Source organism: Anguilla rostrata, chromosome 9 (genome assembly GCF_018555375.3).
Source record: "Anguilla rostrata isolate EN2019 chromosome 9, ASM1855537v3, whole genome shotgun sequence".
NCBI lineage: Eukaryota > Metazoa > Chordata > Actinopteri > Anguilliformes > Anguillidae > Anguilla > Anguilla rostrata.
Window position 1 is genome coordinate 11,405,997 of NC_057941.1, and position 27,940 is coordinate 11,433,936.

Here is a 27,940-nt window from a genome sequence, read left to right on the forward strand (position 1 = left end):
TATTTGGTCCAGTGACGAACAAATAGCGAATCTGTATTATATGGAAAAATATATTGGTGGAGGACTATCTGTAGAAACATAAAGGAAAACTAGGTTCCTCCAGATTTTGCGAACAAATGTCCCTTAAATTTGGTACCTTTTAAACCAAATTCATGTGCTATATCATGCCTTTACTAAAACAATCAAGAATGCATTCAGTCATAGTTACTTATCTATATTAACATTAATTTGTAAAAATAAATCAACAAAATATGATGAAATAATCTTTAGCTTTGGGCAGATCGACTAACAAATTCAACCGTACAATTAATGGGTATTAAAATAATAGCCAAATCCGTTTGTTGTGGACCTACCCACGGAGGTCAGAATGACAGAATCACTAGCAATTCTCCGACGCACCTCTTCAACCAGTGTCTTGGCTCCCTTCCTATTCCCACCCCTTTGTAATCCTATGTAGTTTATTTATAGATCTTATTATGATATTGTAACGATTTCGGTGACGGACAGGCCAAACGGATCTCTAGGTGGATTCATTTATCCACTCATTTATTAAGTAGCGAAGTAGTGAAAGCATCGACAAGCATAGGATTTAAGGAACTGGCCACGCGCCAGCTGTGCGCCCTTTTATACATAGCTTGCGGCCTTTATCCAAATCATTGGGACCTTTCCAGGCGACCGATAACTGGCTGGCTAGACAGATTGCTTCCAGAGCTAGCAACCCACAAACCCGCAAGTAAACACGCACATAAACAGTATTGACAAGCTCTGGTGGCTAAAGCCCCTTCGAAAAAGCCGCAACAATATCATGGTTTATGGTTTAAATTAATGTTAGCTGTTTAAATCTCAGATTTGTATTCTGGTTTTGGGTTATCATAAATTAAAAAAGGATTTGCCCCCTCCTGATTTCCTCTATTATCGAATATCTGTCACATCTTTTGAAAATATTTAATCTTAGACAAAGGAAAACACAAACACATTTTAAAAATACTTTCATTTATGTAATGAAAAAATATATCAACTCAGGTTGATGCAGTTATTTTCGGTTTCGTTGTAAATTGCTCTACATTAGAGGGTTTGCTAAATTAATGCAGTGTAATGTAACATGATGCATGCAGCGAGGTCCCCAGTGCAAAAATTATTAGAAGTTATGCATTATATTACCCTGGGGTGAATTATAGCCTTTGTCATAGCTACTCATATTAGTAGAGCAGGTTTGGCCAATATTTTACATTTTGAGAAAGTATTTCCCTTAAGACTAATACCACTTAAATCCAAAAGGCACCAATACAACATAGAACGAGTTAAAGAATGAAAGCAACAGTGTGTCCTATTTCATTATAAATGTATGGAATGGTAGCCTAATCGTTCCCGTGGATTAAAAATTAGCCCAGTGAACAAGCACAGACAAATTATAATATTATGCATTTTTACATAGGATGTACATTTGACTCTCTTTCCCAGCAGCGCACCTTCGACGCAGGCGCAGTGGGAGTCGTCCCACTGTGGTAAACACGTCAGGAGGGTATCTGAGTCACAACAAAACGGATTGACTGAGGATGTTTTGCTTCTTGGATTCAAGAATACGCAATTGCAATTACCTATTGGACTGACAGCAAATACGACTTCGATCAATATTTAATACAAGGTAGCAGAATGCTTTTCTTTCGATAACTAAATATTACAAAAATACCTAATGCTACCTAGTATTGAAAAATAACAGGAGTTAGTCCAAATAGCTATAGCTTGCATGTTGTCAGTTTTTTATTAGAGAGCCAGGATTGTTTGGTTTGGAACAAGTGGAGACTGTGAAGGAAGTGTGCTCGGTATCGGTGTGGCCTGCTTGTCCGAAGAGCTGTTCGGGCAGTGGCGGGGCGCAAAGTGGTGTGGAGAAAACTGGGATAAAAACAAATACTAAGGAACAGGGACTTGCACTGACTGGTTTATATCGAGCAGTTTCATGTGCTGCGTTTTGCGACATGGGTTTAGCTGCAGTTTGGTGGAGTTTGCGGACGTTGTTTGCAGCTAGCTAGACTTCAGATTTCGCAAGCGATTGTGTAACGCTCCACGAAGAATTCCAGAACGACACATTAACAGTTCTGGATGCTGAAGCTTGTACAAAAAAAATATTAGCCTACCTGTCGCTGCGTTAGTGAAGATTGGAGACTAACAACATTTCCCCATTATAACTGACACTAAGGTAACTAAGTAAACACTGGGTGGTGACGCTTATTTTAAAGGGAGAGACCGAGCCTAGTGTCATATTTTGTACCTCCTGTTTGTCAGAAAGGCGTTTGTTTAGTCCGCACGTCTGACAGTAAATGCTATGTTTTGGAATTATTTGTAGCTATATATTTTCAGTCAACAGATGAACGAGCATTATATATAGTAATATACACAAAATTACCACACAGTTGTATCCTTTAAGTAACTAAGTTGTTGTATCAAAACAAAAGAAAGCCATGGAAGAAGATATGGTAGCCCATATTGACCCAGACTTTGAACCTCAGAGTCGACCGAGGTCGTGCACATGGCCGCTACATAGGCCCGACATTCCCATGGTCGCTCATGAGGGGACAGACGGCGAGAAATCGACCTCAAGGGCTCCACCAGTCGAAGATAAAGGGGAACTGTCACAATTCCTGACCGAACCCGAAAAAGGGCATGCTTCAGGGGCCACGCAACGAAAGGGCACCTCTAGGCGCAATGCTTGGGGGAATCAGTCGTATGCAGACCTGATCAGCCAGGCCATCGAAAACTCTCCGGAAAAGCGCCTCACCTTGGCCCAGATATATGACAGGATTGTCAACACTGTGCCATACTTCAAAGATAAAGGAGACAGCAACAGTTCAGCTGGATGGAAGGTAAGCATGTATCTCACGCTGCTGGTTCTGGAACATTCCGTCTGAATTTAGACAAAAAATGCATTTTTTATATAAATTAAATAGGCCTTCACAGTATGCACTCACATGGTAGCACCGGTGAGGCATACGACCATTCAACTGCACGTGAAATGTAAAATGTTAAGTGTGCACAAGAGAATAATTAAGTTATTGTGTGTGTGTGTGTGTTTGTATCCTTTCACCCCCCTCCCCCTCAGAACTCAATCCGTCACAACCTTTCCCTACACAATAAGTTCCTACGAGTCAACAATGAGACGGCCGGTCAGAGCTCCTGGTGGATGCTAAACCCTGAGGGGTCAAAGGGCACGAAGCCACCACGCCGACGTGCAGTCTCCATGGACAACAGCAGCAAGCTTCTTAAGAGCCGCATGCGTGCCAGGCAGACCAAAAAGCAGGCTGGGATGGCGGGGCCAGGAGAAGCGGGCGTCTCTATCCCAGCAGATGGCGCTGTGGACAGCCCCGGTACCTCACAGCAGTTCTCTAATTGGGAGGTGCAGGGCAGCAACATCCTGTCCCACAGCAACATGGAAGACCTCGACGCGTGGACCAGCATCCGACCCCGCTCCAGCTCCAACGCCAGCACGCTCAGCACGCTCATGCCGGAGCAGGGAGACGAAGACCAGCTGCCGGAGGACGGGTTGTTTGGGGACTACTCAGCGGGTGGCGTGCCTTCCACCCTCACTGAGGCGCTCATGGAGGAACTGGACCTTATTGATGGATTGACACTGATGGCTGGACAGAGTATAGGGGTCAGTTCCGGGCCTGCGCCCCAGGCCCCTCCCAAACCCCTACACTCCTCTGCAGCCACCCGGCCACCCCAGGTCACCAGCTTTACATCCTTCTCATCACTACAGACCCCCAAGATCCCAGACCCTCCCTCCTCTCCGACCGATGCGCTGTCTTCCATCACACGGCGTGCTGGATCCAACTCCAGCTTTGGCAATGCTCTCTTTAGCCCCCTGACCAGCGGCAGCTCTCAGGAGGCCCGCTTCAGGGCCCATGTGCCTTCCGCTCTGGAAGCGCTGCTCACTTCCGACTCGCCCCCACCCTGTGATATAACAATGACTCTGACAGACCCACTCATGCCCAGCCATGAAGGGGCAGGGCCGCTAGGTCCGGGGGTGAAGAATGTCAAGCCAAACTCAGTGACCACCACAACCCTGCAGCCGCGACAGCCATCCCAGTCGCATTTGGGTACATCGGTACCAGGTCAGTCCCAGGATGCCACTCTGCTGACAGCAGTAAAGACCCAGTTTACTCCAAGCCCCAGTGGTCGAAGTGGGGAGATGCTTTTTGGAGACAAGGTATCTCCAGCGAGTGGGAGTGCAGGCTCTAATGAGATGGGACTACTTGGGGGCCTGAGTTGCTTTGCGTCCAGCCAGGACAGGCTGCCTGCTGATCTGGACTTGGACATATTCCCAGAAAACATGGACTGGGATGTGGACTCCTTCATCAACAGTGACTTCATGGATGGAGAAGGCTTCGACTTTAATTTCGACCTTATGGTGCCCACCGGCCAAGGTTACCCAGGCCCGACTACCACTCAGGCATCACCCCGCAGCTGGGTGCCCAGTTAAACTGGCATTACCTATGCAGCTGGATCCAGGTAACTCAGAATCAGTAAGATGATAATGTTGAAGCTAATCACATTATAACCAGTAAAACGGCACAACACATATGTTATGCATGCATCCCTTAACACTCAACTACAAAGATACTGTAAATTATACTCAGAGTGCATTGAGTGTCATTGATCCCACCCCACCTCCCCTAAAAATCAACTCTTTCTCTCTCCGATTTCACCATTCCGGATCCCTTTTTCCTGATCATACATATCAAAATATAAAGAATTAAATATAGGCCTATTGAATTTTGGCATTTCTTTTTTGCAGGAGACACTTCCCTACACATGCTGTACCTTTGAAATTCATGTTCTGTTTAATAATGGGTATTTTACAAACTTATTTTTGAATATGCAGAGTGAAGTGCAGACAGTGCCCTGGCAATGTACCAAAGAGAAAGAAGGGGTGTAGAATTAAGGGAATTTATTAAAATTCTTAAGTAGCTATATTGAATGATTTGACAAGTTTGATAGCAGTAATGAAAAAATCTAGAAAAGTTTAGCAAAACAGTGATGATTATACACACGTACACGCACACACGTGTGTGTTATCCTCACTACTAGTCTCCTGTTCTCTTATGCAGCTTTTGTTAAAAATAACGAGGTAGATGATGCAAGCAGAATAGACACTCTGACCACTCCTATTAGTCATGAAACAGCAGACTTTGATCAGAATACGTGATCAGAATCTCTGGCACTGGGACAGAGAAGTCTTCCTTATTCCCTCAGAATTCAGATAGGCTACATGGAGTGGGATTTAAAGATGTATGACAAAAATTATCATATTTTGATAATTGCTCAAAAAACCAAAGAGTATGCAAAATCCTATGGTAGTGGTCATTTGAAAACTACACTCCTTTTGCAAAAATGTAATGGCCTTTATTTTTTTAACAAATCGTCATGTCTGTTTATTGGGCTACCAATGTGACCTTGAAGTGAATATCAGAACGGAACAGGCATGTGTGCATCAGACCTCCAGGACCACCAGGTCCCCCATTTGGAAATCACATACAGTGGTGGTGTACAGCATGAAGAAGGCTCACTAACCTTCAGTTTGCTTCCGGTGTGAACAGAAACATTTAGCATTTATGTCAAAATGCAGATGCTCTTCACATCACTTGTCAGCTTGTTTATATTTGATGTTATGTTTGATGTATTTCCACACAACAATTTCTAAATGAGTTAGAAGTTATTTGTTCTAATATGAAGACATTTTGTGGGGGAAATTTGTAAAGGGGACAGTCTTGGGCAATGCTCTTTTCCTCAACGTTGACAAGCTATGACAAGCTATCTGGTTGGTAAGTGTTCTTATGACATGAGGCAATCCTCCATTAAGGTTGTGAAAGTATGTGCTGGACTGTATGACTCTGAACATGCAGAAGAGTGGTTGAATCATAGAAACCCAGGAATCTACAGTATTTGGTAGAAAACATGAGGCTTAGTCATTTCAACATACAGTGCCATGAAAATGTATTTCCCCCCTTCCAGATTTCCTCTGTTGCATATTTGTCACACTGAATGGTTTCAGATCTTAAGAGAAAACGTAATGTTAGACAAAGGGAACCAGAATAAATACAAATCACATTTCTAATGTTATTATTTAATTTATTTAATCTAAAAAGTTATCAAGCACCCATATTACCCATGTGAAAAACTAATTGCCCTATTAGTTGCTTAATCAACCAATTAACCAAATTTAATAGATGATTACTGTAGATTCCACTGATTGAACACAGCCAGGCTTGATTTCAGCCGGCCCTCTTGAATCTGAACCTCAGTCATATTGAACATTGCCATCACAGTTAAGCAGTTACCACAAAGTTTCTAAAAGCATGCTGTGCCACAATCAAAGAAAATTCCAGAAGAGATGGGGAAAAAAGCTTCCAAATGGAGAACACTTGGAACAGTGGTGAATCTTTCCAAAGGCAGTGACAACTCAGGATGTCACAAAAAATTTAATAAGAACATCCAAAGAACTATAGGCCTCTAGACTCAGCTAAGGTTGGGTGGTCATGACTACACTCCACAAAAATGGGATCCATGGGAGGGTAGGTAGTGCGGAAACCACTGCTAACCAAGAGAAATATCAATGCTCATTTTACATTTGCAAAAAAAAAAAGCACCTGGATCTCCAAGCTTTTTGGGATAATGTAATATGGACAGATGAGTCAAAAGTGGAATTTTTTGCTTGACATGCATCCCATTATGTCTGGCATAAAGCAAATGCAGCATTTCACAGTAAGAACATCATACCAACCGTTAAACATGGTGGTAAAAGGTATATTTTTGTAATGCATAATGTTTAAATGTTTTGTATGAAAGCATGATCAAAGGTACAGTTTATTTTGAACATTTTGCTGAAGTAAATGAAAAGTGGGCAGCTTTGATGGATGTTTACAGTTTAGGGGGTGATAAAAATATGTATTTTAATAATTTGCTTACGTATTCAGCCATTTTCTTTTGTTTTGAATATTTATACATTTAAATACTCAAAGGTGTTGATTACATTAAAAAACCTTTTAGTTGATATATCTTGTTTCTTATTAATAAACCTGAATGCTGGGGAGTTTTACGTTATGAGTCCATTCCATTCATAAGGTTTCAGGCCTTACATTTCATTTTGGTATATTGTAAAACAAATATATGCCTATTCTCAGTAACTCAGGAGTTTTGTGTGTGGATATTGATTGCAAATTGGTTTGCAAGCCCAATACCAACATGGATGACTGTTATTTTCCCAGTACCAAAATGGACGACTGGTATTTGCTGCCAAGAACATCTGGGAACGTAAACCATTTTTAAAGTAATACCTTATGAAATTGTACCATGTACATAAAAAAAGCTGAAGCTTCTTACTATCACTCCATTTTTTAAATGAAAGTAGAATTTTGTTTAGTTAACTTCACCTGTTTATGTAGTAGAATTAACTTTCTCACTTAATGAGTTTTGCTTTTCATTTGAAAAGTGGTACATTGTAGTCTCTCCTTAAATGAAAATGATCTGTTTTGCTGTGTCATTTCTGTACTTGAGATCGATGTTATGTTTTGTTTTTCTGTTTCACTTTGGGAAAGGGCTGGGCAAATGTATGTAATTGATTCCTTTGATAAATTCAGATTGCTTTTTGTATTATATTTTCATATGAAATTTACATAATTACCACAGTGTCAGATTTCCAGATTTTGTAAATAAACAGAAATTTTCAGCACATTTAACTGATTTATTTTCATTACTGAACATTTGTATTGCATTGTCTTTTGGCCTTTTACTACTGAACTGGTCAAAACAGAAGTGGATAGAAGACCACCACCTGCAAATACTAATACCTCTGCAATTTCCACCAACACATTTGGTGTGTCCTTGTTTCTGGGCTTCAAGGAAGGGGGGGTTAAAGTTGGAGGAAGCTCTGTGTAGCCCACAGAATCTGTGAGCTTTGGAATAAGGTCTCTGGAGAAAGAAATAGAACACCTCACTGAATACCACCATACAATACCACAGAGAGGCACATAGATAACAAGGGGTTCAGTCAGGAGTCCAGAAAATAGAGTGGATGTTAAGAGAGTATAGATGGGTTAAAATCAATCTTTTACATTCAAGAAACAAAGCTTTACTGCTATATGCATATATCAGTGATGTAAAATACTAAGCTGCACTACGTTTTCGGCTGTGTGTATACTAGGCCACAAAGGAGCACAAAGGTCCAAGGAGGAATACATCTCTTAAAGCAGTGGTAACCAACCCTGTTCCTGTAGATCTATCGTCCAGTAGATTTCCACACCAGCACTAACAAAGCACACATCATTTAACAGCTAGAGATCGCATTGATTAGTAGAATCAGCTGTACCAAATTAGGGTTGAAATGAAAGCCTACAGGGTAGTAGTTCTCCAGGAGCAGGATTACCACTGTCTTAAAGGAATCCTTTCAAAATATAGTATTGGGAAGATCATGCTGAAAGACAGCAAAGTACGGTTGTACAAATCCCTAGTTTTAAACTTTTTGTTTACTAGATGAAACTTCCTTTTAATGCTCTTAATTGCCTATCATTATCATTAAAAAATGTAGTCCACAGATCGTAAGCCCTCCAGCTTCAAATTGAATGCACTGTACAAAATCTGAGGACATATGTAGGTTTTGATTTCCTCAACTCTTCCGCAAACACATAGAATTATGTGTATGCTTGGAAACAAGTCAGTTGTAAAGGTCTATGTCTCTGAACACATTCCCTATAAACTCCCAGTTTAAATGGCAAAAATAAGTAGTACTTGCTAGTGTTTGCGATTGAGGAATGTGAGCGCAAACACAACAAAGTAGACTGCAAAGACCTAGGGGAAATGGACTGGATGTTAACCGTCAGATGTGCCATCATTTCAAGAAATGATTGCACAATTTTTATGATCCCTACACCTTCAAATGAGTATACTGCACATAGCTTGAACAATGAACTAATACAAAGAAACCAGTATCAGTGATAGACCACCACTTTTGGACAGTTGTTCTGAAGAAAACTTAAACCACTGTATTCTGCCCAGCATTCATGTATTTCAAAAAGACACAAACCCACTATCACTAATTGAGCATTCAAACATTTATTTTAATAGAAATAAATAATTCTTTCACATTTACAGTTTCTTTGCATGTCTCACATTTTAGTGTTATGCACACACACGTTCTTGCTCATTCATACATTTACATGGTAAATATTGAATACATTGGCAGTAGCCACGTTTTCAGTCTTACTGCCAGTCACCAGTGCTTTGTCTTTGTTCTTCAGGCTGGGAGAGGAGTTTGGAGGCCAATTTCATCTCTCTGCTCAGTAGAGACTCAAGGACACAAAATAAATCCCCTAAGTGGTTCTGTCCTTTATTCAGCTGCCATTTCCATCTCACTGCGAAGGAAGCGGCAGGATTTTGGCTGGTTTTGTGGTGATGTCACAAAGATGGTCAGGTGACCATCCAAGGAAAACAGCTCGTGATCACTAGCAGAAGCCAAACCGTTTCCATCCACTCTCAGTATCCCCATATGACTGATAATAAAGTTATTTTCCTCTTGTTCTTTTCAACAGTAATTCAAATACAGTCAAAGTGTTTGCACAGCACAGTGAAGGCATACCTGTCCACAGCACAGTGAAGGTGTACCTGTCTACAGCACAGTGAAGGTGTACCTGTGTACAGCACAGTGAAGGTGTACCTGTCCACAGCACAGTGAAGGTGTACCTGTCTACAGCACAGTGAAAGTGTACCTGTCCACAGCACAGTGAAGGCATACCTGTCCACAGCACAGTGAAGGCGTACCTGTGTACAGCACAGTGAAGGTGTACCTGTTCACAGCACAGTGAAGGCATACCTGTCCACAGCACAGTGAAGGTGTACCTGTGTACAGCACAGTGAAAGTGTACCTGTCCACAGCACAGTGAAGGTGTACCTGTGAGAGGGTGAGACTGGGAGTTCAGTAGGCATTCTGCACTCCTCTCCCTCTCTTCATGCACTTTGTTCCTTCTCTGTCTGAGGAACGCTGCCTCATGTCCCGAGTCCAGAGACTGCAGGGACAGGGGGAAACCTTAGCATCGCACGCTCATTCCCCCCCCGCCATCGCTAGGGCGTTTAGCTGTCAGTCACAGCCCTGTCATCTGCTACCCCAGCCAGGACCAATCCTTCTCCTCCTGTGACTCACCCAACACCATGCTATCCTGTCTGAAGGTATTATGGAAGGTAGGGAGGCAGCCCCATTGCCCTTGGCAGTGTCATAGTAGCAATAGCCCGGGGGGATGCCACAGGGGGCCCAGGGGATTGGTGGAGGGTCGCCCTCTGCCCCTGACCCAAAGACAAAGCGGCAGAGGGTGTGGCAGTGAGCTAGTGTCACCATGGCTTACACCTGTTCCGCCAGAGACCAGCACTGCTCACCAGCCTTCAGCAGCTCCTGTGTGGGAAGAGCGTGTCACAGTGTTAGACTTGGGCAAGGTAGAGCTGCTCCAGGTACTGCAGGTTTCATTTGTGTGGATGGAAAAAATAACCTCAACACAATTAAAAATTCTTGTTATTATTATGAAATTTATATAGATCTGCGAAATGATGAAGCACAATTTATAAATGGTTCTGTGCACTTGCGTCATAAAGACATAAAGAGGCACCACGTCACAGCCTATTTTACGAAACCATTAGATGACACGCTATATACTTGCTTTAGACAGTTCTACTGTATTCCCCTATAACACAGCCTCTTCCCAGACCAGTACCTTCACACAACCTGCTACTCAACAACCACAGTTTGTTAAGTTATTCTGTTATTTGGACAAGGTATGTAATATTCTGTGGATGGATCAGGGAAAGTTTGCTTCATCTCACACGCTTAATGGATGACTGAACTTCATGTCCCTACTGTGCAGTCTCTGGCGCCAATCTGTACAACATCTGTACAACACCCACGAACTGCACTTCCTGCGCTTCAAAATGCTTTTCATCACTTTCACTTTCATTATTCACTTCTATCCCAACACAACTTTATTCAACTCTCATATGAAGTAACGCTCACTGAGTTGTAAACTACAAGTATAAGTAAAACTGCATGAAGCGTTCATCTTTGAACTGAATCTACATAAGCAGGTTCAACAGGAAAAGTTGCAGGCTGCATTCCAGAAACCTTTCTGTGCCTTGCATTACCCAATGCAAATTTTAAGTAAATTCGAGCCACATGATCTGTTCTTCAGAAATGTTTCCAACTGAAAAAAGGACCAGGAAATTACTTCACAACTTGCCATTTTAATAGGGTTAAAATACCATGTCTTAACAGTGTTACAGGCACCTCAAACTTACACATGCTCCCCTAAAACCATCTGACTAATGTAACCATATTTAATGCGCACAAATAATGTTCCTCAATTACCACACCAGGTCTTTATTGCAACCCTGATGCTTTAGCACATCTGTGGTAGGAAATAAGCTTGGCTAATCTGAAGCTGCAGTCAACAACACTTGTGGCCAGATGTTTCAGCGGGAGTTGTCCCTTTGAGTAAAGTCCTTATGTACCATGTTCTGTATGGTGAAGGTGAGGATCACTTAAGCAGTAAGAGGTTTATCCCCAGTCACATGCTCAGCTCTCCTGTGACCTAACATTGACACCCCAACCTAAAAACATGTCAACACAGCCCCTCTCCCAGATTTTCTAAGGTAAGGAATGGCATTCACCGACAAGTGTTGAACTGCAGTTTCTCATAGTGCCCAGTAGGTGTCCCACCTCCACAATGTCATAAGGACCATGGGTGAGGACTATAAATAACTCTGGGAGACAGCTGGGAGGGCAGTGGCACAGATAAGAGATAAACATCACCTCCAAGTGAAGGTTACGCTGCCAAAAAGCAGGCCTCCAAAGATCAGACCACCACCCAGGAAAACATATACTCTGCATAGTTCACAGCAGCAAAGGACAGATTCACTTCCCCCTCCACATTTGGTCTTAATTACCTAACTGATGGCACAATGAATAATTTGCTTATTTGTTCCAAGCTTTCACAGATGCTTACTGAATAAGACCAGAGTCGTGTATTGTAGCTCAAAGAACCACACTGCTGCAGATTCTGTTATTTCTCCTTTACCGGCTCTCCTTTGTGATGTTTACACAATATACATATTGAACACTCTGATATAATTTAAATATCAATATTGCATAAGGAAATAAAGTTATAAACATTTACTTACTTAAATGGCCATGAATGTCAAATTGACCATCATTTAGGTACGGAATCCGGGTAACACTACGGAACAGCTCCTGTACGACCGGTACCAACCAGACTAAATCGCAATGCAGATTTCCATCAGACCCCTCCAGCTCATCCAGAATGCTGCAGCTCACCTGATCTATAACCTCCCAAAATATTCTCACATCGCGCCCTTTCTCTCTTGCCTCCACTGGTGCCCTGTTGCAGCTCCCATCAAATTGAAAACTGTGGTGCTAGCCTATTGGGTTGCTGAGGGGACTGCTCTGCTTCAAGATCATTGAACCTTACAGACGAGCTAGACCCCAGCATTCTGTAACCTCCTGGCTCCTCTCCACTGCATGCCTGAACTTATAGGTTGCTGTTTGTCCTGGCCCCCTAATGGTGGAAATACCTCCCTATCAGTCAGAAGAGCAGAGACACTTCCCACCTTTTACCGCAGACTGAAGTCTCACCTCCTTAAATCATACCTTGGCTCCTCCCCCAATGATCCTGTCTAGCACTTCTGCGAAAGGCTTGACTACTGTGGCAATGATTCATTATTATTGTTTGCACTTCCATCTTATTTTTTGACTGAACTGTAATCTTGGTATTTTGCTAAATTGTACTGTACACTCTTGTATGTGCCCTTACAGGCCTAACTAGTTTACAGTCAATACAGGGTTTTTGCATTTGTGGTTTATGAGTATTTACCTCTCACCTCTAGGGTTAATTTTGCTCTTAACACCGATTTATGCACTTGTTTTCTTGTAAATTAGAGCATCTGCCAAATGCCAGTAATGAAATGTACGTATGTAATTACATCTTAGCAGTTTGGAACATTTGAATGGAAGCTCATCCTGACAAAATGTGGAATGTACAGGGGTTGGACAAAATAATGGAAACACCTACCAATATATGAATATCAAGTAACTAATAAAGAGTAGGGCCACCCTTTGCCTTCTGAACTTTGTAAAATGAGACATTGGACCATTCTTCAAGAAAGAAAGCCTCCAGGTCTGAAGGAGGTGGAAATCTACTTTAAACGTTGCACTTCAGAACTTCCAATAAAGGTTAAATAATGTTTAAATCATAGAAGGCATTTGACTTCACCCTGGTGTTCATTAAACCACTCAAATTTGTTTGCCAGTGTGTATATGGGCAAACATCCTTTCCAGCGCGTCTTCTGACCAGGATCTCCGCAATGGGACAGTGACATTATTATGTCCACCTGTAGGCGAGATAGAAACAAATGCAGAAGTACACAAATCAAAACAAAACAAAGCAGAGGATACAAAAAACAGAAGAATGTAACACCTTGGACACCAGCAGTTTTCAAATGGTGGCCCTGCCATAAATACCAGTGTTGTGAAGCTCACAACATAGTTTTTGCAGACTGGGTCACAATGGTGTTGATTGAGTTTGTTGCTAATTTGTGAGGCCATAGCTTTGATATGTTTTGCAACTATCTAACTATTTGTGATACATGCACTTTCAATTCAGGCATTGACTATTTAACCTCTTTAGAACTCTGTTAGTTGCCGTATTAGAAACTCACATATAACAAAACGGATAGTCAAACCTTTTAGTTGACACATGCTGCTAATTGACCTTCAACTTAATATGACTCACCTGTGTAGCTGCCTTTGTAATTGTGATTCAGTTACAATCCTTTTTCATGTTGCATATCTGCTATTTTGTCCAGTGCTTTATGTGTACTGATGCACCTGTGCCTCACAAAGGCAAAAGTTCTTTGTGACATTTGCTCTAAATAACCTTAACTATTTTCTGTTATCACTGCCACTGGATTTCTGGTGGACTACTTGCTGCAAGAGTCATCCGTTCTTGTGGAATGTCACATTTCTTTCAGATTAAATTGCATAATTTTCTTGTGATCAAGGTGAAGTCGCAGTCCAAGCAAAATACTCTTGCTATACGACAAGCTACAAACTGTTTCAGTGTTACCTCCACAGTATTAAGATAGGGAAAATAACTTCAAAAAGTTTTTAATTATTTTAATTTGGGAAATAATGTTTCAAACAAATAATTCTTATACTTTCTACATCATATTGCAGTACTGTATATATTTGTAGACCCTCGCAGAATCATGACAGAGTATTTGAAATAGCTTTATTAGGTTAACTTGTTAATAACACTTTTTTTGTTTGTATACACCATTGAACAGTAACTGCACATTAATTCTTGCATGTTAAAATGGTAAAAGCCTTGAATACATCATAAGCCATAATATGTATGGTCTTACCATAAGAAACAAAACTCAATATGCAACCAATTCTTTTTTCCAGAGTAATTGGGTTAATATCAAATAACATTAAGAACATCTAATACATTTCTAAAGTGGAAGATATAATACTGAAAGAAAAAGGTAAACCTAATTTAAAAAATCAAGAGTACCAGTTAAATTAGAATATAAAACAGAACAGGGTTTCAAAACCTAACAATGAAACAACTAACAAACAATGAAATGGCAGAGTTTTTTGGAATATACACCTGTAGACATGCAATTTGTCCCTACATTACAGCCTCAAACATTTATATACCATAGAGAAACCTAATCAAGAAAAGTGATGTGTACATCAGTAGATCATAAGAGAATATCAACTCAAAAAAAAAAAATTCAGAACAGATCATATTTCAAATCAAACATAACAAGAATAAGTTTTGTCAAATGAAACCAACGGCATGTTGCTGACGTACAGCATATGGCATCTATGTGTAAAAAGACCCCCTTTGGATAAGGATAATAGAGAGGAGTGGGCAGTGGTGGACAGTAACAAAGTACATGTACTTCATTACTGTACTTAAGTACCTTTTTCAAGTATCTCTACTTTACTCAAGTGTTTCCATTTGGGAGACTTCTTACTTTCACTTCACTACATTTCAAACGAAATATCGTACTTTTTACTCCACTACTTTTGTGCGATATCCGTCTGTTACTCGTTACTTTCATGTGGAGAAAATTAATTGTGCAAGAATAGAAAACGGGCTTCACTCCCAAAATATGTTTGAAACTTTCAGAGTGCTGGACCAAAAAGTGGGGCCAGCATTACTAGCTGGCGTTGTTTTCTGCAGTAAGACCTGACCAGAAGCTGCTGCGCACGTGTTGTTTTCAGTCTGGCTTGATTGAGAATTCATTTATTCAGTAGATGAGAGTATAAGCTTTCTAACCATGTATAACATGTCTAATTTTGGTTTTGGAATATAGTTTTATAGGTCAATCGAAGGTTTTCTCATCATCGCATTCACTCTGTGTTAGCAGTCAAAGACGCTGCACCTGACGAAACGTTGTCAACAATTTTTCGTAATTTCTTGGGAAATACTATTATTATTGAGGACTTCTGGGTATGCCTAAGGCATACAGTGGACTCCAGAATTATTGGCACCCTTAATAAAAATGAAGAAAAAAGGCTGTATATAATAAATGACACAGATGTTATGTTCAAACATATGGGAAAACTATATACTTTTATTTCAATAATTTACTCTCACACTTCATTTGTTTTAAATTAAGTAATCTAATTTTTTCTGAAAACCATAGGTGCTATAATTATTGGCACCCCTAACAATTATTGTAAGTAAAATTAAACAAAATGAAATTGGCAATACAATTTCACTTAATTTAGTTCATCGCAGTCTAAAGGAACTATATTGTGTCATTCCATCACTTCCAGTTGCACTAGAGAATAAGGTAATGAGGTAACAAGCACACAAAATCCCTTTGTCATCCATCAACATGGGAAAAGCCAAATAACTGTCCATTCAGAAGAGACCGATGGTAATTCACCGTCACAAGTCTGGTAATGGGCACAAAAAAGACATAAACGGTTAAACATACCACTGTAAGGGCAATAATAAAAAGGTGTAAAACATATGGAATGGTTGCAAATTTGCCAGGAAGAGGAAGCAAGTGCATGGTGTCCCCACGGACGGTGAGGAAGATGGTGAGGGAGGCCATTAATAACCCAAGGATCAGTGTTTAAGAATTGCAGAGATTGGTTTGTTTCTTGCGGTCAACAAGTCTAAAAAAAACATAAAATGGCACCTCCATACCAACTAACTCTTTGGAAGGGTGGCACAAAGACAGCCCTTACTGAGCACAATAAACAAAACCAAGAATCTGGAGCTTGCCAAACCTCATTGGAATTATGACTGGAAGACAGTGCTATTGTCAGATGAGACCAAAATTGAACGTTTTGGCCATACACACCATTGACATGTTTGGCGGCAAAAGAGGAATGCATACAGGAGAAGCACCTCATACCTACGGTCAAATATGGAGGTGGGTCATTGATATTTTGGAGATGTTTTGCTGGAAATGGTCCTGGGGCACTATTTTAGATCAATGGCACAATGAATTCAACAAAGTACCAGGAAATTCTGGCAGAAAATTTGGTTGTCTCTGCTAAGAAGCCAGGACTTAGGTAGATTGTCCAGCAGGACAATGACTTCAAGCATACATCAAAATCTAAACAGAAATGCTTAAGTGAAATCAACATCCATGATTTCCAATGGACATCTCAGTCTCCAAACTTAAATTCCATCAAAAACCTGTGTTCTGAACTGAAAAGGGGGGGGGGGGGGGGTCCATAAGCGCAAACCCAAAGATATCAATGATTCTGAAAAGTTCTACATGGAGCAATGGTCAAAAATTCCTCCACATATGTTCTCTAACCTTTTCACAAATTATAGGATAAGACGATTTTTTTAGAACCTTTAATAATGTATCACGTCGCGCTTGATGTGAATAGTCAGGCGCGTCAAAATTTGAATTATTCGCATTTTTGTGTCGTTTATTCGTCACGTCCTTGGTGTGGAAAGACCTTAAGTCGCCAGGAAACCTCAATATGTCTTGATTTGATAGTGAAATATTGGAATTGATGGTGCCTTTGTTCCATTTTTTTTAATTAAACTGTGAATTTGTATTTATACCAGTTTTCACTCTTACATACAGTATGTTAGGAGGTGAACAATTTAGTTCGCCTACTGTATTTTGATACTTAAGTATTTTTAAAAACAGATACTTCTAGTGGAGTAATATTTAGCAAGGGTATCCGTACAGGATTTGTGTACTTCGTCCACCATGAGGAATAGGTTTGCTTTTGGTTTTTTTAAACCAAGCCAGGAGGTGTATTTGCGGGTGAGGAAGGTATGCTGGAATTAGAGGTGGAGCACGATGTGTACAGGCAATCTGATTCATCAAAGAGAACTGGAAGAGAACCCTCTGAACCACTGAGGCTCGTCTGAGGAACGAGGCTGTACTCTTGCACGGGACAGGCAGGCTCAGAGAAGTTGGGCTTGAATCCTGCCACAAAGTCGTGGGAGATATGGAGCCAGTCCTGCAGGACAACAGGGAAAAGATGGGGAGAGTAAGCCGTTGGGAAGATCATTATGCTGCCTTTTGGCACTATCAGTGAGTCACAGAAAGGAAATAATGAAAATGTCAGAAAATGAGAAGTTGGTAGCAACATATGGAAAGGCTGAAAATATACTTTAATTTTCTTGCGCTACATGTATGTGAACTGGTTGCGTCCTGGGCGACACTGATCGCATACTCATCTGCTTACTTTTTGTCTGACTGAAAGTTTAAAAGGTACATCCACTAGGGGGCAGAAAAGGGCTTCTCTTCAAATGATAATGCCATCCTTCCTAGCTGCCTTGCGTCTGCCATGTCACTCGGCACAAAATGTATACTGCCCCTGCGGTTTGCGCGGGTATTGCACCTTGCAGACACGTAGTGTTCATTTTTGAAGACGTGCACCATGGACACCCTGAATGTCCGCAGGATACGCATGACAGCAATCTTGCGTATGTGTTTTTTGCCTAATTGAAATCAAATATGTTTCCAGCCTAAGGTGTAAAAAAAAACTAGTAAGAGGTGGGTGTTACCTCCACATTTCCGTTGTAGGTATAAAGAAGCTCATCCAGGGTCTTGCTAGGATTTGGCACAATTGGAATAAGGATGACCCTCAGCCTGTTGACAAAGAGGTGATCAGAGTCAGTGTTCAGTTCAGATACAGCAAATAAGACAACATAAAAAATTCTCTCAGACTGATTTTATGTACTGAATTTCATTAAAAGTAGATTTTGTCTAGTACGGACCACTATCAGTAGTACTAGTTTACAGTACAACCAGGAACAACGGATTGATTTTTGACTATTATCAAACTTCACATACATGAAAGTAATCATTGATAATCATGAAAATTTAACATTTTGCTAATTTTTTTTTTTTTAGCATTTAGCATTTAGCAAAAAATATGGTACTTTGTGCTTAAGTATAGTATTCCCATACACACGACAAACTACCTCACATTTGTAAAGTGTGTGGCTGAAATATATGCAAATTGTGCATATGCAAAATGATACAGTACCTACTTAGTAAATATAAAATATCAGTGTATAGAAAGTCATCACATTTTTACAAAAATACTAATTTGTACTGATTTGTATTTTGACTGGAAAATAACCTTCCATTGTTCTCTTACCAGTATTTTCTGAATAGCCTACCTCTCATTTTGAAACAGGAAACCAACAAAAACTGCGACAAACAGCACACAGCCCACGACTGCTATCACAAATGTCAGCCAGTTCATGGAGTGTCCATCATTTGGTTCTGTGTGAGAGAGAGAGAGAGAGAGAGAGAGAGATGGATATCCAGTCAGCAAGTACTAGACACTGAATGATTTACCTCATTGGTAAATATTTACCTCACTAACCTCATTCTGGCTCAGGAGTGAGCCAATGAGGGAATGTTAGAATGCAGCAATGCAAACCAGTAGTCCAAAGTAAAATGGCAACAATTCTGATTTATGAATGTTTGTCCTGTGCACAATTATGAGGGAAACAATAATATGAGCAGGTTTTTATTTCCATCAATCATCCTGGCTCAGTTAGGTAATTAGTTCAGGTCACTCCTAAGTTAAACAACAGTGAAACATTTCATATAGGAACACAAGAACAGTCTTCAGCTTGAGCTTATTGATAAGCTTAGCTACAAATCACATCAGATAATCCAAATGAATGTCAATTAAATATTCAGATCAGAAATTAACATGAAATCCAGAAACAGATTATTGCAGCCATTAAGCAGATACAGCCCACCCTTTATCTAGGTACCCAATGGCTTTGGTGTAGAGTGAAATGCTCATGCTGGACCTTACCTGTGCTTGTACTATTCCCTTTTATTTCACCCCAGTACACAGGTGTGCTCCAGGCACTCCAGTTGGACCGGACACAAGAGTCCGTCACACGGGTTCTCACTCGGAAAGTATAGCGGTAGTTCTCTGATGGGAAGGGCAGGCTGAAAGACTTGCCAGGTAATCCACCGGTCTGCAAAAATAAAAACATAATGCCAGACAGGGATTTAGAGAGAACGATGCAGTTATGTCATTGCAGAGATGTGATGTTTCCTATGAATGGAATGCCAAATTCTCTCTCCCCCGTATACTAATTCTGACTAATCATTGTGTTTTCTAATACCCATCTACAACATTTACAGTGTTATATTTCTGTGTCCTATCTTCCACCCCTCCAGGCCTTTAAACAAAGGCGAATTGCGCAGGAGAGATAACAGATGCAGTTGGGTGGTGAAAAAGACAAAGTTTTATTCTTTAGGCATAATTGTCTAGCAAATTGACATGTAACCAATAGTCGCAATACTGATGCCATCCTGACCAACCACAGTAATACATTTTAAATATGTCTATAGACTTTGTATAAAAACTCTATGTAACTTGTGTCTTATTTGGGATTAGTAGAAACCTGAGCAGAATTCTGAAACTGTGAAGCTAGTTTCCTCTCCTGAGCTGTTATTGAAATAGCCTGAGCACTGCTCTCCTGACTGACTTGTCAGGAAAAATCCCAAGCTTGGCCTGCAGGCTACATGGCGTGTTTACGGGCATGAAGATTAACTTCACTGCCGTTTCCTTTGCTTCAGCCTTGCCCAGAGCTCTTCTTGACTCAGGAAAAAAACGCCCTGAGACGAGGCAATCTCAAAAAAGCCACCAAACATGTACTGTTCACTGACATCTCTGATCATTTTCCTGTTTTTCAGTTTACTTTATCTGACCATTGGCAGAAGGCTGTGCATAGAATTTCAAAATGTTTCTAGCCCCTTCCTGCACTGTCCATTATTATTATTATTATTATTATTATTATTATTATTATTATTATTATTCATGCTATGTCCTCTGTTTTTAAAATAATGAGCGATTAAATAAATAAACTCTAGAACTCTAAACTCTAAAATCTGCTGGACACCAAAGTAATGAAACGAAATGAATGATGAGCCTCTCTTCACTTACTGTTTTCTCCACCTGGTCAGTGTTCTTCCTATAGGACACCTCACTCTCCACACAGGTGCTTGGTGCACTAATATTCCAGTACAGCCACAGCTCAGAGCCACTTTGCCTCTCTACTGACAGATTGTGGGGGGGCATCAGTTTCACTGGAAAGAGGAAAAAGATCAGTTAGATCTTCACTAAATACTGTATATGTCAGGCACACATACATATGGGTGTAGCCCACCAGAAATGTAGCATTGAACAGTGAGAAAGTGCTACCTGAAAGTATTTCCATTTTGATTACCTGTTTTGTAAAGTCCTTAAAATGTAACTGATCAAATAATTAATGTACACCTAAATAGGTCCTTTCAAACACAAACATACTTGTGTTTGTGATTTGCTTGCAGTACCTGGAGACTGTTGCACACTAATACAAAAGCACAGCTCTCTCTCATATTTGTGGTAATTTCTGAAACAGTTTCTGGAAAGGAAAAATGCTACGTAAATACTGACAACCAAAAAAATTGTGAAAATATAATTTAATGCTCCCTACACATTTTCTGGTTGCCTGCCTCACTCTCCACAGAGGAGCTTGGTGTACTAATTATTCTAGTACCTTAGAGCTACTTTGCATCTGAACTGACAGTTTGTGGGAGGACATCAGTTTCACTGGAAAGAGGATAAAGATCAGATAGATCTGCTCTATGAGAGGAAGTAGGGGGAAATGGTAACAGAACATCTGATAGGACTCTCCTACCCCTATTTTTAAGGTCAATTTCCTGCTCATTCCACGAGAAGCTGTTGTCCAAAGACAGGTTGCTGAAGAATCGTTCAAACTGATTGTTTTTTCCATAAGGTAGCCTGCAGCCCACAGTGTGTGCCCCCTCCTGTAGGTAGGTGGGACACTCTCTGAAGCTGTCTTTGTTCTTCAAACTGTGGATGGATATCCATAACATCAGTTTAATTTACAGACCATGCATACATGAGCACCATGAGCACACACGCAATCATTCTCTCTCTCTCTCTCTCTCTCTCTCTCTGATGGTTTTGTTCCATATTTTCTCTCCCTTCAGTGTTCTCTCACTCCCAAATTATTATCTCTCCCCTAGTACCCCCCCCTCCCCCCCACTCAGGGATACAAAACAATGGCCAATCTGTTTCAAGATTCCATACTGCTGTTGTTTAATTAGCTACATCATTTTTTATTAGATAAAAAAATCTATATATCAGCCACAACTGTCCAACACAGCAGTCAGTCAGCATTGGCATATACAGTATAGCTGTTTAGAACACAAAGCCAGGGAAAGGGGTTGGAACAAAACCACCAGCCCTCCAGGACCAGAGTTGTGACCCCTGTTATACTCAAAGATTTCCAATGACTTGCCTGCTCTGGAAAGTATAGTTGAACTCTGGGATCCCATTTTCACTCCAGCTGCAGTCTATATATTCCAAGTTCATGATTGTACAGCTCACATCTATACAGGGGAACACAAGCAAAGTGTGACGCATAATGCATGTAATGAAAGGCAACTAGCACATATAGTAATACAAATACCAACGCTACACAGCACATATGGACAGTAGTGTGTGAGAATAGGAGATGTAACAGCACAGAGAAACTGGTGGAAAAGTATGTGTGTGAAGTAAAAGGTGACTGTGAATGAGGTAATGGTCATAGATGATTGATTGATTTTATTTGGTCTCAAAAACAAACATGCATCATACAACACAAAAACAAAATTTAAATCATATCAGCTTAAGAACATGGCAACCAGGGAGTCCAGGATGACCCATAAAGTCGAAAATATATCGACTTATTTCCAATGGGGTCCCATAACCATAGAGCTACAAACTTAAATTAGCGCACACAATTACTCAACTACTGCACTCCAAAATAAAAACAATACCAAAATATAGCCATAATAAAACACTGTGTTCAAACACTAGTCTGATCAGAGAAATATTTTTTAACTTCACATTTAAAACAATTCAAGTTATTTGTACTCCTGATATCGTTTGGCAAGCCATTCCTATATTTGATGCCGCAGTAATAAAATGTTGTATTGCACTTTCCAGTAATGGATGGTACCCGTAAATGTAATTTACTATTTCTGGTATGGTATTGATGGTAACTACTGATTCGCTCAAAGTGATTAAGCATGTATGGAACAGTCTTATTGTAGAATATCTTATGAACACGTGAAAGCTGCAGCAGTTTCACTTTGCTTTCAACATTAATATAGCCAACCGTATCAAGCTCATTTTTCCTGACACAATCTTGTGGATTAAGGTTCAAAATGAAAGGGACTGTCTTATTTTAGACAATTTGTAACTTCTTTTTAAGATCTTTACTTAAGCCAGAGAACCATGAAGTACAAGTATAATCTTGGTGGCTTCGTATAAGAGCATTACAGAATGTTTTTCTAGTAGCTTGATCAAGAAAACTTACATTTCGGTATAAAAATTCCAAACAACCATTTATTTTAGTAATAGTTGCATGAGCCATGGATTTACCACTAAGGTCGTTTTCAAGTAAGCATCCAAGATATTTAACATTTGTTTTGTTTTCTATTTCTTTACCATGGAACATCACTTTAAATTCACTGCCTTTATCTCTAAGTCATTTATGGGTTCCAAAGAGAATAAATTCAGTTTTATCAGGATGAATGGATAATTTATTGTCGGTGAACCATTGGTTACAGAGCTGGAGATTATGAGTAAGTATTTTGGCAATAACCTTTGACTCTTTCCCATAAACAATCAGAACTGTATCATCAGCATACATGAGAACTTTACAATTTACGCTAGAAGATAAATCATTTATATAACACAGAAATAATGTTGGGCCCAAGATGCTTCCTTGGGGAACACCGCAATCAATGCTGAGTGGCAACGAGTGGACCCCATTTACCTCAACAACTTGCTTCCTGTTACTGAGATAGGACCTAAACCACATAATTGAATTAGGATTAGCACCTGTTTATTTAAGTTTATCGCAAAGGATAGCATGGTTAACAGTATCGAAGGCTTTTTCCACATCGACAAGAACCATTCCAGTGAGATTGCTAGTGTCTGTTGAGTAATTGCCCCTAAAACCAGACTGATGATTGTCGAGAATGTCATTGACTAAAAGAAAATCATGTAGTTGATCATTTACAACAGATTCGAGGATCTTAGACACACATGGTAAAATGCTAATAGGACAATAATTCCCTACCACATTCCTACTCTTCTTTATGTACAGGGGTTTAACCTTAGCATGTTTAAAGTCATCAGGGAAAACCTCAGACTTAATTGAGATGTTAATAATGCTGGTAATAGGGATCTTTAAAACTGATGAATCATCCTTCAAAAATTTTGCAGGAATGAAGTCGAGTCCAGTACCCTTATTGGGGTTTAACTTGTCTAATCTTTCAAAAATATTGTCTTCTTCAACAATATTGATAAAGAAGCTGCTAGGTTGCACTTTCCTTTCCTTATAAAAAGTTTTTAAATTATGCGAAAAAGTACTAAAGAGACCTTTACCAACAGGAAGCTTATTTACAAGTGAAGTAGCAACACTTGCAAAAAAGGAATTCATTAAGTTGGCTACCTGAAAAGGTTTGTGATATAAATTATCATTTGCTTCAAGAACAATTTTAGCAGAAGCAGTTTTAGGTTTTTTAAATCCCAAACTATTTAAGTGTTTCCAAAGTTTCTTCGAATCATTTTTGCATTCATTAACTTTATTTTGGAAATAATTAGACTTTGCTTTCTTAATGTCTCTCTGAATCTTATTTCTAAGTTTGCTATATTTATTGAAGACATCTTACTTTTGTCTTTCCTAAAAGAGTAAAAATATTTATCATGTTGGTAAATGTTATTTAAAATTTCATTATTCATCCAAGGTTCAGTATGACATTTTAGCCTAATCTCTTTGATAGGAGCAATTTCATCAAGTATTTCTAAAAACAATCTTTTAAATTCTCCCCAAGCATGATTTACATTAGTTCTATTAACAATATTTGACCAATCAGTCTTCTGAAGACATTTTAACAACACATCTTTACTGTAAGAACGCATAGATCTAATCTTTATGGTATTGTGGATGTTTACTTTAACTTTTGTCACTTTCCTGGTACAGTATATAGCAGCATTATCGCTTAGGCCTGTGTTGAGTGTGCCGGATTGGCAAACATGATCAGTTGAATTACAGAGGATGTGATCCAGTAAAGAAGATGAATTCTTAACAGAGCATATGGCAGATTCAATAATCTGCGATAGACCATACATATTTAACATGCTTTCATACTTTCTTAGGAGACTTGAACCTCGATGCTTGAAATTGATGTTAAAATCACCAAGAAAGTAAGATTGAACATTGAGAAAGTGCTACCTGAAATTGCCTCCCTTTTGACTACCTGCTTTGTAGAAGGCTTTAAAATGTAACTAATCAAATGATTAATGTACATCGAAATAGGTCATTTTAAACAAATATCAATATGTGTTTGCAATTAGCATGCATTATGTGTACACTGCTGCACAAACAGAAAACAACAGCTCGCTCTCATGATATTTGTGGTACTTTCCGGAACAGTTTCTGGAAAGGTCAACTGCTACGTAGATACTAATGTTCAAATGGGCCAACAACCATGTATATGACAAAATGGCCACCATAGAAAAATGACGACAGATGAAAAATAGAATTTAATGCTCCTACATATTTTGTGGTTCTCTAAGTATTTTTTCTTTTGCTGTACAGTTTTCTTCATTTCAAATTAATGGTGTACTAGGTTTGACACACGTGTAAAACAGAAATTATTTTTGACATTGAAATAATGCGTACAGTCGGACATTACACATAAAGGTGTTGAGCCTTATATTGGTATGAAGGACAAATGTTTTTAACTCAGCAATAAAGCTCAAGAGATAACTTTACACGACACAAAATTAAATTGGTAGGCAGTGATAGAAAGCGCACCACCTGTAACATGCCAATAGATAAAAATGCAATGAAAAATTTCCGAGGTATATTTCCAACCTTTACAGAGCTGTAAGGCTTTCTCAGTGGAAGCAATGTTACTCTATATTCAACAAACACATGTATTTAAGACACAGACTTATAACTCCCCATATGCTTTATCATTTATCATCTTTGAAGTGTGTAGCTATAGCCCAGTGGTCTCAATACCTACCAGAATATTTGGAAATGACACGTTTCACATTTAATTTGATCACTGATAAAACACCTTTAGCTAATGAAAAAATATTAAATATATTTGAAAGCATTTTCATTCAGAATACATCATGGTGAGCATACCAACACCAGTAAACCAAATCATCAAATAAATGAAATAAATGATTTGAAAGATATGTCCACAAAAAAAGTATATCTTAATCGCATATGATGATGCATATACCTTTAAAATGGCTAAAGCTACATCTGACTTCCTGCTAATCGGCTGCCACAAAAAGGGGCCTCATCAAGGAAAGTGAAACTTGCTAAGAGTCTTGTTCTATCCACAATTTTATTGATTTAAAATGCAACAAATACAGATCAAACAAGTAAACAAGCCTTAAAGTCGAACATCCGGTTCTCTCATAACCTGACTGGTGTTGAAGGACCTCCACCCAAGAGCACCAGATGTGGCAAGTGGCCATGTTGAAATGTTGCAATTTGTCAGTAAAGTAAATCCATCAAATTGATAATATATCCTCAAAAACCCAAGGGCTGTACTCACTGGGCACAGCGCAGGTCACGTATCCCAGGGAGAAGAAAAAGAAGACAAATCCCAAAAGCATCTTGAGAGGAGTGAGCGGACCTTCAGAAACACGAGGTAAAACTGCGCTGTGTGTATGTCTCTTCCTTTCTGAATATCACACTTCCTCCCAACAGAATGTCAGGAAGACCACATTTGTCTTTGTCCTTGTACCTGGACTAACTATCACTACTCTGCAGGGAACACCCAATCCAGGATTGCTGACATCACTTGTATCCTTCTATCTTGTTCCTCTTGTACTTTCATGTTACACTCGTATCTCCATCCAGCACTTATATTAAACGTGTATCATTAACTTGATGTTGTAGCTTGTCGTCAGCTACGTCCTCAGAAAGTCTGACTTAACATAACTTTCTGACCTAGCCTATGCTTACTGTGTGAACCAGACTTGGTGTTCATGGCTATGCATTACTGCTACATAATGAGCATTGTACCTTTTCGGACCTGTGTTTTGAAGTTAGGCCAATGACCTTCGGTATGCACTTAGAGTAAGCATTGGATAAAAGTGTCTGCCAGATAAATGTAATGTCATGTATGCGCCAAGATTTTATATTTACATAAAGACAGATTATCTGGTTAAGCACAATTGTCATTATTATTTGTGTGGGTCACAATGTGTTCCACAGCATGTTTCTGCGATATACATGTATTCTATTTTGTTATAAACAGTGGTTTAGTGGACATATACATGGAAGGCACAGTATATAAAATCAAGAGAATAATTGATTACACCAATAAACATTCATATTTCCTCACCATGAGACTGTACGGTATGTCAATTGTGTGTGTGTGTGCGTGTATATGTGTGTGTGTGTGTGTGGCAGATGTTGTAGCATAAAGTGTGGCATGTGTGGAAGAGAATGAACATCCTGTAAAGCACCTCACACCGAGTAGCAATTTGAAGGCTGAGGTTTTGTACTTTCTGTTACTTCCACCTCACCCCATAACCAGTCCCTTAGTGCATACACATACAGTTGAAGTCGGAAGTTTACATACACTTAGGTTGAAGTCATTAAAACTCATTTTAAACCACTCCACAGATTTCATGTTAGCAAACTGTAGTGTTGGGAAGTCAAGTCAGTTAGGACATCTACTTTGTGCATGACACAAGTAATTTTTCCAACAATTGTTTACAGACAGATTATTATTATAATCAGATTATTATTATTTCACTTTTAATTCACTTTAAGTCACGATTCCAGTGGGTCAGAAGTTTACATACACTAAGTTGACTGTGCCTTTAAACAGCTTGGAAAATTCCAGATGATGTTATGGCTTTAGAAACTTCTGATAGGCTAATTGACATTATTTGAGTCAATTGGAGGTGTACTTGTGGATGTATTTTAAGGCCTACCTTCAAACTCAGTGCCTGTTTGCTTGACATCATGGGAAAATCAAAGGAAATCAGCCAAGACCTCAGAAAGAAAATTGTGGACATCCACAAGTCTGGTTCATCCTTGGGAGTAATTTCCAAACGCCTGAAGGTACACTATAGGGCCGACATAGCTCAGGAGGTAAGAGCGGTTGTATAGCAGTCGGAGGGTTGCTGGTTTGATCCCCCGCCCTGGGCGTGTCAAAGTGTCCCTGAGCAAGACACCTAACCCCTAATTACCAAAGAGCTGATTGGTACCTTGCATGGCAGCCTTTCAACGTTGGTGGGTGAATGAGAGGC

At 39.7% G+C, this 27,940-nt stretch overlaps 2 protein-coding genes across 4 annotated transcripts; one reads left to right on the forward strand and one right to left on the reverse strand.

The window, feature by feature from the left end:
* The first annotated feature begins 1,497 nt into the window (after positions 1-1,497).
* Positions 1,498-7,728, forward strand: LOC135262937 (forkhead box protein O4-like). 2 transcript variants are annotated; one of them, XM_064350382.1, is made up of 3 exons: positions 1,498-2,861; positions 3,098-4,506; positions 4,793-7,728. In XM_064350382.1, the coding sequence occupies exons 1-2, from the start codon at positions 2,460-2,462 to the stop codon at positions 4,475-4,477; spliced, it is 1,782 nt and encodes a 593-aa protein (XP_064206452.1). In that variant the 5' UTR covers positions 1,498-2,459; the 3' UTR covers positions 4,478-4,506; positions 4,793-7,728. The 2 variants fall into 2 exon arrangements, with proteins under 2 accessions (XP_064206452.1, XP_064206451.1); XM_064350381.1 differs by having other exon boundaries at positions 3,098-7,728.
* Positions 7,729-14,319: 6,591 nt separating this feature from the next.
* On the reverse strand, positions 14,320-26,718 carry LOC135262940 (cytokine receptor common subunit gamma-like). 2 transcript variants are annotated; one of them, XR_010332351.1, is made up of 9 exons: positions 26,230-26,718; positions 21,894-21,984; positions 21,267-21,442; positions 20,531-20,673; positions 19,388-19,556; positions 18,735-18,840; positions 18,114-18,198; positions 16,338-17,563; positions 14,320-16,269 (listed from the first exon to the last, which is right to left on the reverse strand). XR_010332351.1 is itself a non-coding variant. In XM_064350387.1 (8 exons), the coding sequence occupies exons 1-8, from the start codon at positions 26,288-26,290 to the stop codon at positions 17,336-17,338; spliced, it is 1,059 nt and encodes a 352-aa protein (XP_064206457.1). In that variant the 5' UTR covers positions 26,291-26,718; the 3' UTR covers positions 14,320-17,335. The 2 variants fall into 2 exon arrangements, 1 of the variants encoding a protein (XP_064206457.1); XM_064350387.1 differs by having other exon boundaries at positions 14,320-17,563.
* Positions 26,719-27,940: the final 1,222 nt, after the last annotated feature.

Coding starts and splice junctions, on each gene's coding strand:
- LOC135262940 (XM_064350387.1), bottom strand. CDS start 26,290: ATGCTTTTGGGATTTGTCTTCTTTTTCTTCTCCCTGGGATACGTGACC. Junction 21,443..21,893: donor AACTATACTTTCCAGAGCAG/GCAAGTCATTGG, acceptor ATCCATCCACAG/TTTGAAGAACAAAGACAGCT. Junction 19,557..20,530: donor CTGACCAGGTGGAGAAAACA/GTAAGTGAAGAG, acceptor TTATTTTTGCAG/ACCGGTGGATTACCTGGCAA.
- LOC135262937 (XM_064350381.1), top strand. CDS start 2,460: ATGGAAGAAGATATGGTAGCCCATATTGACCCAGACTTTGAACCTCAG. Junction 2,862..3,097: donor ACAGTTCAGCTGGATGGAAG/GTAAGCATGTAT, acceptor CCTCCCCCTCAG/AACTCAATCCGTCACAACCT.